Source organism: Rhinopithecus roxellana, chromosome 14 (assembly GCF_007565055.1).
Source record: "Rhinopithecus roxellana isolate Shanxi Qingling chromosome 14, ASM756505v1, whole genome shotgun sequence".
Lineage (NCBI taxonomy): Eukaryota > Metazoa > Chordata > Mammalia > Primates > Cercopithecidae > Rhinopithecus > Rhinopithecus roxellana.
This window is the reverse complement of record NC_044562.1, coordinates 62,562,337-62,574,645: the sequence shown is the minus strand read 5'-3', so window position 1 is coordinate 62,574,645 and position 12,309 is coordinate 62,562,337. Positions and strand designations below refer to the sequence as shown.

General features: G+C 51.7%; 1 protein-coding gene across 7 annotated transcripts in view; it reads left to right on the top strand.

Moving 5' to 3' along the window:
• The window catches only part of AGAP1 (ArfGAP with GTPase domain, ankyrin repeat and PH domain 1), a 650,028-nt gene that overhangs the window by 629,638 nt on the left and 8,081 nt on the right, over positions 1–12,309 (top strand). For all 7 annotated transcript variants that reach the window (XM_010364388.2, XM_010364387.2, XM_030916436.1 and 4 more), the window contains one exon: positions 8,126–8,381. In XM_010364388.2, the coding sequence (XP_010362690.1) occupies positions 8,126–8,381 (256 nt within the window). The remainder of the gene's footprint in view (positions 1–8,125; positions 8,382–12,309) is intronic.

Sequence of the window (12,309 nt, the reverse complement as noted above, 5' to 3'; positions counted from 1 at the left end):
AGTCATACGGTGGATTTGGCGCGGCGGGCACTAAGTATGCGGGTTGCAGGTGGCGACACTAAGTGCTCTGGTTGCATGGAGATCACACCTTGCCAGCTGAGTCATACGGTGGATTTGGCGCGGCGGGCACTAAGTATGCGGGTTGCAGGTGGCGACACTAAGTGCTCTGGTTACATGGAGATCACACCTTGCCAGCTGACTCATACGGTGGATTTGGCGCGGCGGGCACTAAGTATGCGGGTTGCAGGTGGGGAGTGTCCAAGATAATTGTCTTTGGGGTGGACACAGGAAAGCCACCTTGGCCAAGTCACCACCCCTCAAGGTCAGGTGCAGCAAAGCCCATCAGGCAGCAATGCTAGAGTATCTGTCTCTGAGCTCTCAGACCCTGAAAAAACCAGAGGGTTCATGGCTCCTGCGACCTACCCGGTGATTCCTATGTCCTGTGCTCAGTGCCTGGCTGTCCCTGTAGATGGCTTCCTGACATGGCCCAGAGAGAGAGAAAGAGCCACCTACAAAAGAGGTCTTCTTTTAGGCAAGAAGAAAAGCAAATATAAAATACGATGGCGCCTTAAATGTACCTTTTCTTTTCATTTTGGGGATTGTGTCAGTGCCTTTCTTCCGCTGAGTCGCCCATTCCCTCATTTTCCCTCGCTCTACTGCGGTTGATTTATTTAAAGGTGTGTCAGCACCGCATCAAATGAGGACCTGGGCCCCCTCCTTTCTGCTGACGGCCAACCGCGCCAATAATTCATTTTTTAGCTCATTAGCTAACGGAGGCTGTGAGCAGTGGTCCTCCCGGGGATTGGAATGAGGGGAGGTGATCTACTGCCGGCTGCCTGCTCTTGAACTGGCCTTCCTTGGGGAAAATGAAGGGCTCAGCCAAGACAAGCCAGGGATCCCAGAAGTAGAATCGCGGCCTCCGAGTGACTATCTGAGTCTGTGTGCTTTGACGTGGTGGCTTCTTAGGGCAAATGCCTCTAGACGGAATATTGTCATCGAGAAGAAGCCATTGTCAGCATGTCCCTCGGTCACATGTGACCTGTGTTTGCAGACACTAGTGAGAAAGATGAAGGATGCTATCCAGAGTATGCGTCAGCTCAGGCTGCCATAATAATATAATACACGCAGGTGGCTTAAGTGCAGGACATTCACGTCTCACAGTTCTGGAGGCTGGAAGTCCGGGGTCAGGGTGCCCAGAGGGTTGGTTCTGGTGAGACCTCTCTCCCTGGTTCAGATGGTGCCTTCTCCCTGTGTCCTGCCTTTCCTCCGGGCGCGCTCAGAGGAAGAGAGACATCGCCAGTGTCTCATCCTCTTATACAGACATCTGGCTTATTGAATTAGGGCTGTACCTTTATAGCGTCATTTAACCTTGATTCTCTCCCTGAAGATCCCATCTCCACATACAGCAACATTGAGGGTTAAGGCTTCAGCATGTGAATTTTGTGGGACACGACTCATCCTCTTAACATCCAAGAAGCCTTTAAACATCTCAAGGCTATGGGGCAGGAGCCAACCAGATGTTGCTCCTGCAACTCTGACAGCTATGGGGTCATTTAAACCAGCCAAACTCCTTACCCCAGAGTCTCAGGATCCTCTGCACCCTCAGGGGAGCTCACAAGATGCCAGCTGGCTCGGCAAGGCCTCTGGCCAAGAGTGGCCCCCGTACCATGCTGGGCATGAGGAGTTGCGTGAAGCTCGTATGTACACACAGCTGTGATTTAGAAGCCTCCCGTGCCCAGCAGGCCTTCAGTACCCACGGCCCCATGCCACTAGCACTTCCCCTATATGTGCCGCTTCCACTGGTGAGCTCCTGTTGCTCACATAATGTTGAATTATCAGAGAGGTTCTCTTTGGTCATAACCACAGCCGCTGTTTGAATGGGAACCGCTGTGGCCATGGTGTCATCCAAATGTGTGATCCCAAATCCCAAAACAGCCCTGCCTAGTGTAGATGTCACTGTCCCCATTTGACAGATGAGGAAAGGAGGGTCCAAGAAGTTATTAGAAAGGTGAACATCTGCACCACTAAGTTGAAAACAGCAGGCACGCAGGCCACAATCTCTCTAATGCTTAAGAGTGCGGCCTGCGAGCCCAGTGTTAGTGGCGAGATTTGCTTTTCCTGCCTTTGGGCCTTGCAGAAAGTGCAGGGAGCTAAGCTTTGCCCCTGGTATCAGGATGGGAACATCCACAGGAGGTGGGCTTCAAGTCACAGCAGGCGACTGACATGCATGAGGTTGCTGAAGTAGCACCCAAAAAACCCAGCGCCCTTGTCTGAGTCCTGTTTTCATACTAGTTAAATTTCAGCTGCTAACAAGAATCACGTCTGATGTAGACACAAAGCCCAGTGACTGCCCCTAGCTCCCTGATCACCTCCTAGTGTCCAAAAAACACGGAAATATTGCAGTCCCAAAGGACTCAGAAGTCAGCATTGAAAGCTTCTGTTTTGCTTTCTTTTCTTTTCTTTTCTTTTCTTTTCCTTTTCTTTTGACAGACTCTCACTCTGTCACCCAGGCTGGAGTGCAGTGGTGCAATCTCGGCTCGCTGCAAGCTCCGCCTCCCAGGTTCGCACCATTCTCCTGCCTCAGCCTCCCGAGTAGCTGGGGCTACAGGTGCCCGCCACCGTGCCCGGCTAATTTTTTTTTTTTTTTTTTTAGTAGAGACGGGGTTTCACCGTGTTAGCCAGGATGGTCTCCATCTCCTGACCTCGTGATCCGCCCACCTCGGCCTCCCAAAGTGCTGGGATTACAGGTGTGAGCCACCACGCCTGGCCAACAATCCTGATTTTTAAAAGTAAAGAACAGCTCATTCAACTGTGTATCAGCTTGTCAGTTCAGATGAGGTTGCCTATGGGGTGAGATGTGAGGACAAAGAATCACTCCAGCAGTTCCCGGGGAGAACATACTGACACAGGGAAGGGTTCAGGAGCTGTAGGTTTGTACTCATTCTTTGGCTGGGATGTTCGAATATTAAAAAGAAATTGAATAATTGCAGTTAGCACTGTAGCTACTGTGTTAAGTTATCTGGTTTATCCCTGGGTGATTTGGCAATGGCTATTAAAATCAATCGGAGCGGAATCAAATAGTTGTGATTTTAATGCCTACCAAAAAATGAGAGTTAGCAAATTGGAACTGGAAAGTCTGGACGTATCCTTCCTCCTTTTCATTTAATTCACGCTTTGCCCCTTCTCTTTCGTGATTTACGAAATGCATCGACAAATGTTTAATACATTTTCAACAAGGCCTTTAAAACAGTATCAGAAGCACTTCTTTCTGTCTGCCTCCTGAACCCGTATTTCCCAGACATTGTCAGTGCTTTTGTGCTTGCGTTTTTGCCCGAGTGGGGTGCGGGGGCTGCCTCCGCTGCATTTGTGGGGGCTGGTGTCAGTTCTCAGCTGTAGCCAAGTGTTTGTCCTGGAAATCTCCAAATGAAAAGAGTCGGGGGTCACTCTGGGGTCACTCACATGTACCAGGAAGTGAAGCAAAACTAATCCAGATTTACTCCTGGAAGAATTTGTTTGCCTAAGTATTTAAAAACAGATTAGGGCTAACCCGACACTAGATCACTAGGTGCAATGTAAACACGGGTAAAAGGTGTAAACAAGGCCTTTCCTCTGTACTTCGGAAGCAGAAATGTCATGGGTAATGAGTTTTCTTTCTAGACTTTCGCGGAAGCCCTGAGTGATTTCTCTGTGTCATTTGTAGCTGTGTACTCTGATTATTCCCCTGGAGAAACCTGAATTTTGGAGAGGGCAATTGTGAATCAGCGCGTTATTAAAGTCTCTGTGGGTAACTGCAGTGCTTTCTTACATGTAGGGCTTTTCTTTTTCTTACTTTTTTTTTTTTTTTTTTTTGAGACAGAGTCTCATTCTATCACCCAGGTTGGAGTGCAGTGGTGCAGTCTCGGCTCACTGCAACCTCTGCCTCCCGGGTTCAAGCAATTCTCCTACCTCGGCCTCCCGAGTAGCTGGGATTACAGACACCTGCCACCACACCGGCTAATTTTTGTATTTTTTGTAGAGACGGGGTTTCGCCATGTTGGCCAAGCTGGTCTCAAACTCCTGACCTCAGGTGATCCACCCACCTCAACCTCCCAAAGTGCTAGGATTACAGGCATGAGCCACTGCTCCTGGCCTCTTTTCTTTGTCATCCTTATCAAAAAGGCAGGCAGGGAGCACTTCCCTGGCTGGGCTCTGCTCCTGGGATCCTCGTAAAATTTCAAGAGCTACTTGTAAAATCTCACATTGTTCTTTGTAAATTTCTTGTCCCCCACCACCCCACCTTTTTCCCCCCTCTAGCAGTGCTACAGAGTCTTGAGTTTTCAGTATCTCTCACACTTTTTTAAGAAACCAGAAACCATCGTGAGTAGCCAGAATACAGGAGCTGCTCGCCTGGGGTCCTTCCTCTGGGTCAACATAAATGTGTCTTACTGTCGGTTTCCTCTTATATTTCTTGAGCTTCTCATCTCATCCTGTCCTCTCCTTCTCAGCCCTCCCCACAGATGGGTAGCAGGGTCCCCATCCTCTGTAGACCCTCCAGGAGAAGACCACCACGTATGACACTGGCCAGCTCAGACAGCCCCATCTTAGCCAGGTTGTGATGCTGGGGGCGGGCAGGCACCAGCATCATCTGCTCCCCACACCCCCGACCCCATGCACCCCTCCCCAGCTTCATCCTCTCCTCTGCCTCTGGGCTCAGCTCTAGCTTCTGGGAGCTACCTGCCTGTTTCCCAGTCCCTGCAACAGTTTCCCTCAGAACACCCAACCGTTCTTTTTCATTTAAGGAGTTCCTTACATTCTGTCCTTTCCACTTAAGCCTTTCCCAAGTATCTGGAGATTCTAAAAGCTGCATCTCCCTTCTAAACCTCCTCATTGGAGTCTCTGCCCTCTCCTGCTTGAGTCTGTTGCCATGTTTTCTTCAGCTGAAAGGGTTTAGAAAACCTGGGGAGTCCACACACACAACTCCTATTTCGGAGTTTGGAGCTAAGACCACATGGGCACCCCCAGCTGTGGGGAGCGCACTGGCTGTCCTGTCCCCCCACCCCTCAGCTTCAGCCAAGTGTCCTATAGTCCTGACTACAGTCCTGCTTACAGTAAAACAGCTCTCGGCCCCTGAGACCATGCTTCCATCATACAGGTCCATGCTCTCAGCCCCTGAGACCATGCTTCCATCATACAGGTCCATGCTCTCAGCCCCTGAGACCATGCTTCCATCATACAGGTCCGTGCTCTCGGCCCTGGAGACCATGCTTCCATCATGCAGGTCCGTGCTCTCGGCCCCTGAGACCATGCTTCCATCATGCAGGTCCATGCTCTCGGCCCCTGAGACCATGCTTCCATCATGCAGGTCCATGCTCTCGGCCCCTGAGACCATGCTTCCATCATGCAGGTCCATGCTCTCGGTCCCTGAGACCATGCTTCCATCATGCAGGTCCATGCTCTCGGTCCTGGAGACCATGCTTCCATCATGCAGGTCCATGCTCTCGGTCCTGGAGACCATGCTTCCATCATGTAGGTCCATGCTCTCGGCCCCTGAGACCATGCTTCCATCATGCAGGTCCATGCTCTCGGCCCCTGAGACCATGCTTCCATCATACAAGTCCATGCTCTCGGCCCCTGAGACCATGCTTCCATCATGCAGGTCCATGCTCTCGGCCCCTGAGACCATGCTTCCATCATGCAGGTCCATGCTCTCGGCCCCTGAGACCATGCTTCCATCATGCAGGTCCATGCTCTCGGCCCCTGAGACCATGCTTCCATCATGCAGGTCCATGGCTCTCGGTCCCGGAGACCATGCTTCCATCATGCAGGTCCATGCTCTCGGCCCCTGAGACCATGCTTCCATCATGCAGGTCCATGCTCTCGGTCCCTGAGACCATGCTTCCATCATACAGGTCCATGCTCTCGGCCCCTGAGACCATGCTTCCATCATACAGGTCCATGCTCTCGGTCCCTGAGACCATGCTTCCATCATACAGGTCCATGCTCTCGGTCCCTGAGACCATGCTTCCATCATACAGGTCCATGCTCTCGGCCCCTGAGACCATGCTTCCATCATACAGGTCCATGCTCTCGGCCCCTGAGACCATGCTTCCATCATGCAGGTCCGTGCTCTCGGTCCTGGAGACCATGCTTCCATCATGCAGGTCCGTGCTCTCGGCCCCTGAGACCATGCTTCCATCATACAGGACCATGCTCTCGGCCCCTGAGACCATGCTTCCATCATGCAGGTCCATGCTCTCGGCCCCTGAGACCATGCTTCCATCATGCAGGTCCATGGCTCTCGGTCCCGGAGACCATGCTTCCATCATGCAGGTCCATGCTCTCGGCCCCTGAGACCATGCTTCCATCATGCAGGTCCATGCTCTCGGTCCCTGAGACCATGCTTCCATCATACAGGTCCATGCTCTCGGCCCCTGAGACCATGCTTCCATCATGCAGGTCCGTGCTCTCGGTCCTGGAGACCATGCTTCCATCATGCAGGTCCGTGCTCTCGGCCCCTGAGACCATGCTTCCATCATACAGGACCATGCTCTCGGCCCCTGAGACCATGCTTCCATCATGCAGGTCCATGCTCTCGGCCCCTGAGACCATGCTTCCATCATGCAGGTCCATGGCTCTCGGTCCCGGAGACCATGCTTCCATCATGCAAGTCCATGCTCTCGGCCCCTGAGACCATGCTTCCATCATGCAGGTCCATGCTCTCGGTCCCTGAGACCATGCTTCCATCATACAGGTCCATGCTCTCGGCCCCTGAGACCATGCTTCCATCATACAGGTCCATGCTCTCGGTCCCTGAGACCATGCTTCCATCATACAGGTCCATGCTCTCGGTCCCTGAGACCATGCTTCCATCATACAGGTCCATGCTCTCGGCCCCTGAGACCATGCTTCCATCATACAGGTCCATGCTCTCGGCCCCTGAGACCATGCTTCCATCATGCAGGTCCGTGCTCTCGGTCCTGGAGACCATGCTTCCATCATGCAGGTCCGTGCTCTCGGCCCCTGAGACCATGCTTCCATCATGCAGGTCCATGCTCTCGGCCCCTGAGACCATGCTTCCATCATGCAGGTCCATGCTCTCGGCCCCTGAGACCATGCTTCCATCATGCAGGTCCATGGCTCTCGGTCCCGGAGACCATGCTTCCATCATGCAGGTCCATGCTCTCGGCCCCTGAGACCATGCTTCCATCATGCAGGTCCATGCTCTCGGTCCCTGAGACCATGCTTCCATCATACAGGTCCATGCTCTCGGCCCCTGAGACCATGCTTCCATCATACAGGTCCATGCTCTCGGTCCCTGAGACCATGCTTCCATCATACAGGTCCATGCTCTCGGTCCCTGAGACCATGCTTCCATCATACAGGTCCATGCTCTCGGCCCCTGAGACCATGCTTCCATCATACAGGTCCATGCTCTCGGCCCCTGAGACCATGCTTCCATCATGCAGGTCCGTGCTCTCGGTCCTGGAGACCATGCTTCCATCATGCAGGTCCGTGCTCTCGGCCCCTGAGACCATGCTTCCATCATACAGGACCATGCTCTCGGCCCCTGAGACCATGCTTCCATCATGCAGGTCCATGCTCTCGGCCCCTGAGACCATGCTTCCATCATGTAGGTCCATGCTTTCGGCCCCGGAGACCATGCTTCCATCGTGCCAGTCCTAGGCAGTAGGGTGGTTCCCCCGTGCCTCGGCCTGTGAGAGCCACTGATCCAAGGCCATGGCCTTGAGCCCTCACTTGATAGTTTTCTTTCCAAGGACAGATTCTGCACTAAAAGTGACAGAAACAAAGAGCACCAAGACAGCGTGTGAGCCTGAGATCAGCGGCTCTCATACCTTGGGCCTATTGGAATCCCCTGCGGGCTTGTTAAAACACTCCTGGAGGTTCGGATTCAGGGGGTCTGGGACATGACCTGAGAATCTGCATTTCTGGGCTGATGCTGCTGGTGAGGATACTGTTTTGTGAAGGTGGATAAACCTTTCCTCCAGGGAGCTTTGTGCCGAGTGAAGACCTTTGCTTTCTGTTACTTCACTTCCCTCTTGGCTCCTCCCGACCACATGGGGCGGGTGCTTGCAGCCTGTGTTCTTGGGCCTGATCGTGACCGCACCTGTCTGGTGGCTCTTTGCAGGGAAGAGAAGGAACGGTGGATCCGTGCCAAGTACGAGCAGAAGCTCTTCCTGGCCCCACTACCCTGCACGGAGCTGTCCCTGGGCCAGCACCTGCTGCGGGCCACCGCCGACGAGGACCTGCGGATGGCCATCCTGCTGCTGGCACACGGCTCCCGGGACGAGGTGAACGAGACCTGCGGGGAGGGAGACGGCCGCACGGCGCTGCATCTGGCCTGCCGCAAGGGGAATGTGGTCCTGGCACAGCTCCTGATCTGGGTAGGTGGTCGGCACCCCTGGCAGAGGACGGGGCCACAGGGGGCACTCTCTGCTTTGTTCTGCTTCCGTGGGCATCTTTCTGGCAGAAAGCTGTTGTTCTTTGTCCGCAAGTGGGAACAGTTCCTAATGGGAAACTCTGATTGAAGGGCAGAGGGCCTTATAGAGACACAGTCGGTCCTCCGTGTACAGCACTTGCCAGAGTTTCTGAAAATTGCCCCTTGTCAAGGAGGCTTTGTGGTGTCCCTCTTTTTCATTTCCATCATCTTCTGGAGAGAAGGCGGTGTATTAACGGGATGGCTTGTAGGGTTTCCCCATTTCCAAACCTTTGGTGTTTCTATTCACTTAACAGAGAAAGACTGGACCCTAAACTTTGAGGTCTGATGTGGCAGGAGTTTGTCAGAGGGCTTCTTTTGAACCATTCTGATGAATTTCTACTGGGGAAGAGTATTCTTTACATTCCTGTTGAAGCATGTGTCACAATGCTTGAATGAGTAAAAGAGAAGGATAAAGTGGTTGTGCAGAGAGGCCTTGCCTGTGCCACCCGGGAGCCACGTCTGAGAAGCCATGCCCACCTAGGGGCTGCCCGTGGACCCCTGGGGCTTCAGCCGAGGCAGGTCCCCATCAGAGGCAGACTCCACCTGCAGGGAGGCTCCCCAGGTAGAGAAGGCAAGTGTATGCCCAGAAGTGGGGACGGCACCCAGAGGTGGGACACCCAGCTGGAGGCTCTTCTGTCTCCACTCACAGGGCAGGATGGGTCAGTCCAGCACAGCAGCAACATTCTACAGCAGCATGTGTAGAGTGCTGCAGGTTTCTGCATGTTTTTGATCTGACGTTTTTTTGTTTTTTTGAGACAGTCTTGCTCTGTCGCCCAGGCTGGAGTGCAGTCGTGCGACCTCGGCTCACTGCAACATCCGCCTCCCAGGTTCAAGCGATTCTTCTGCCTCAGCCCCCCGAGTAGCTGGGATTACAGGCACCCGCCACCACGCCCAACTAATTTTTATATTTTTAGTAGAGACGGGGTTTCACCAGGTTGGTCAGACTGGTCTCGAACTCCTCGGCCTCCCAAAGTGCTGGGATTACAGGCATGACCCACCACACCTGGCCTTGATCTGACTTTTTTGATGGGTGCAGTTGGAGAATGAGATGAGATATACAGACACTACACCAAAATCAAAGATACTACCTTTTACTCATTAGTCATACATGTGATGTAATGCAAATTCAGTAAGAGTTGTGTGTAGTATGCTAGGGCTGCCATAACAAAACACCACAGACAGGTGCTTCAACAGCAGACATTTATTTTCTCACAGTTTTGGAGGCTGGAAGTACAAGATCAAAGGCTCGGCAGGGATAGTTCCTGGTGAGGCCTCTCTCGTGGCTGGTAGACGGCCGCCCTCTCCCTGTGTTCTCACAGGTCCTTTCCTCTGCGCTTGCTCCTGGGAGATCTTTCCTTTCCACCCTCCCCTCCTTTCTGGGGCGAAGTCTTGCTCTGTTGTCCAGGCTAGAGTGCAGTAGCACAATCATAGCCCACTGTAACCTCGAACTCCTGGGCTCAAGCAATCCCCCCGCCAGCCTGCCAAGTAGTTGGGACCACAGACATGCACCTCCATGAATGGCAAATTTTTTTTTAATTTTTGTAGAGTTAGGTTCTTACCATATTGCCCATGGGTTTTGAACTCCTGGCTTTAAGCAGTCCTCTCACCTCAGCCTCCCGAAGTGTTGAGATTACAGGTATCAGCCTCTCAGCACAGCCTCTTCCTCTTCTCACACAAATACCAACCCTATTGTGACCTCATTTAAGCTCATATACCAACATAAAGGATCTATCCCCAAATACAGTCACATGCGAAAGTACTGGGTATTAGGACTTAAACATACGAATTGTTGGTGGGAGCAGAGGACACAGTTATAAATTATAGGCCATGTTTCCTCCTCCAACTGAGCAAGAATTCCTTTGATGGCGCTGGTTCCATGCTGTTGAGTGGCCTCAGACTCCCATACATTGTGCGTTGGCAGAAGTGGAAGTGAATTCACTCTTTTTCATGAGCAAAAAGCTTAAAAATGTTGTGTACTTTAACCCTGAGAAAGATTCTGTGTGAGGACGTACATCCAGGTACTGTTTCTTCCAGTGACAATTTTTTATTTATTTATTTTTATTTATTTATTTATTTATTTATTTATTTTTAAGATGGAGTCTCACTCTGTCGCCCAGGCTGGAGTGCAGTGGCACGATCTTGGCTCACTGAAACCTCCGTCTCCTGAGTTCACACAATTCTCCTGCCTCGGCCTCCTGACTAGCTGGGATTACAAGCATACACCACCAAGCCCAGATAATTTTTGTATTTTTAGTAGAGATGGGGTTCCACCATGTTGGTCAGGCTGGTCTCAAACTCCTGACCTCGTGATCCCCCGACCTCGGCCTCCCAAAGTGCTGGGATTACAGGATTGAGCCACCATACCCAGCTCCAGTGACAATTTTTACAGAGTGTGCACAGTTGAGGGGAGAGTTCTGAATCCTGTTCTTGTGGTGGAATATTGTATGACTTGCCTGTGTCATGCTATTTGGGGGGTGGGGAGACTGGGTCTTACTCTGTTGCCCAGGCTGGAGTACAGTGGTGTGATCTCGGCCTACGGCAGCCTCTGCCTCCTAGGCTCAAGTGACCCTCCCACCTCAGCATCCTGTGTAGCTGGGTCCACAGGCACATGCCACCGTGCCCAGCTAGTTTTTTAAAAACGTGTTTTTTTCTAGAGACAGGATCTCCCTATATTGCTTAGGCTAATCTTGAACTCCTGGGCTGCAGTGAGCTGCTGCACACAGCTTGTGTCGTGCTTCTGAGTAATGTTTTTTGTTTTTTGTTTTTTGAGACGGAGTCTCACTCTGTTGCCCAGGCTGGAGTGCAGTGACGCGATCTCGGCTCACTGCAAGCTCCGCCTTCCGGGTTCACATCATTCTCCTGCCTCAGCCTCCCGAGTAGCTGGGACTACAGGTGCCTGCCACCTCGCCTGGCTAATTTTTTGTATTTTTAGTAGAGACGGGGTTTCACCGAGTTAGCCAGGATGGTCTCGATCTCCTGACCTCGTGATCCGCCCACCTCGGCCTCCCAAAGTGCTGGGATTACAGGCGTGAGCCACCGCGCCCGGCCTCTGAGTAATGTTTAATGATGTAAGAAAATGATCACAGTATAGTGATCAATAAAAAATGAAAAACAATACAAAGTATTTGTATAGTCTTATCTCAATTAGGCACATACACATTTAGATTCAAAGAAAACCCATTGGAAGGAAATCCATAATTGACAAAGGTTATCTCTGAATAGCAAGATTATGGGTGATTTTTTTTTTCTTCTTGAGCTCTTATGTGTTATTTATATATTTCTTTTTTTTTTTTTTTTTTTTTTTTTTTTTTTTTTTTGAGACAGAGTCTCGCTCTGTCGCCCGGGCTGGAGTGCAGTGGCCGGATCTCAGCTCACTGCAAGCTCCGCCTCCCAGGTTTACGCCATTCTCCTGCCTCAGCCTCCCTAGTAGCTGGGACTACAGGCGCCCGCCACCTCGCCCGGCTAGTTTTTTGTATTTTTTTTTAGTAGAGACGGGGTTTCACCGTGTTAGCCAGGAGGGTCTCGATCTCCTGACCTCGTGATCCGCCCGTCTCGGCCTCCCAAAGTGCTGGGATTACAGGCTTGAGCCACCGCGCCCGGCCTATTTATATATTTCTTATAATGAAAATTCTGAGATCAAAACAGTGATCTTTTTTTTCTTTTTGCAATTGGAAAGTCAAAATAGAAACAGCAAAACTAAAGTTATCTTTGATTCCTTAATGTTGCACAAAGGAGGGGCTTTCAGTTGAAAAAAAGACACGTTCTTTCCTTAAAAGAATCCGCTGGCCATGGGTGCAGGCTGTGCCAGCCAGTTCTGTAGCTGGCCCTGCTGT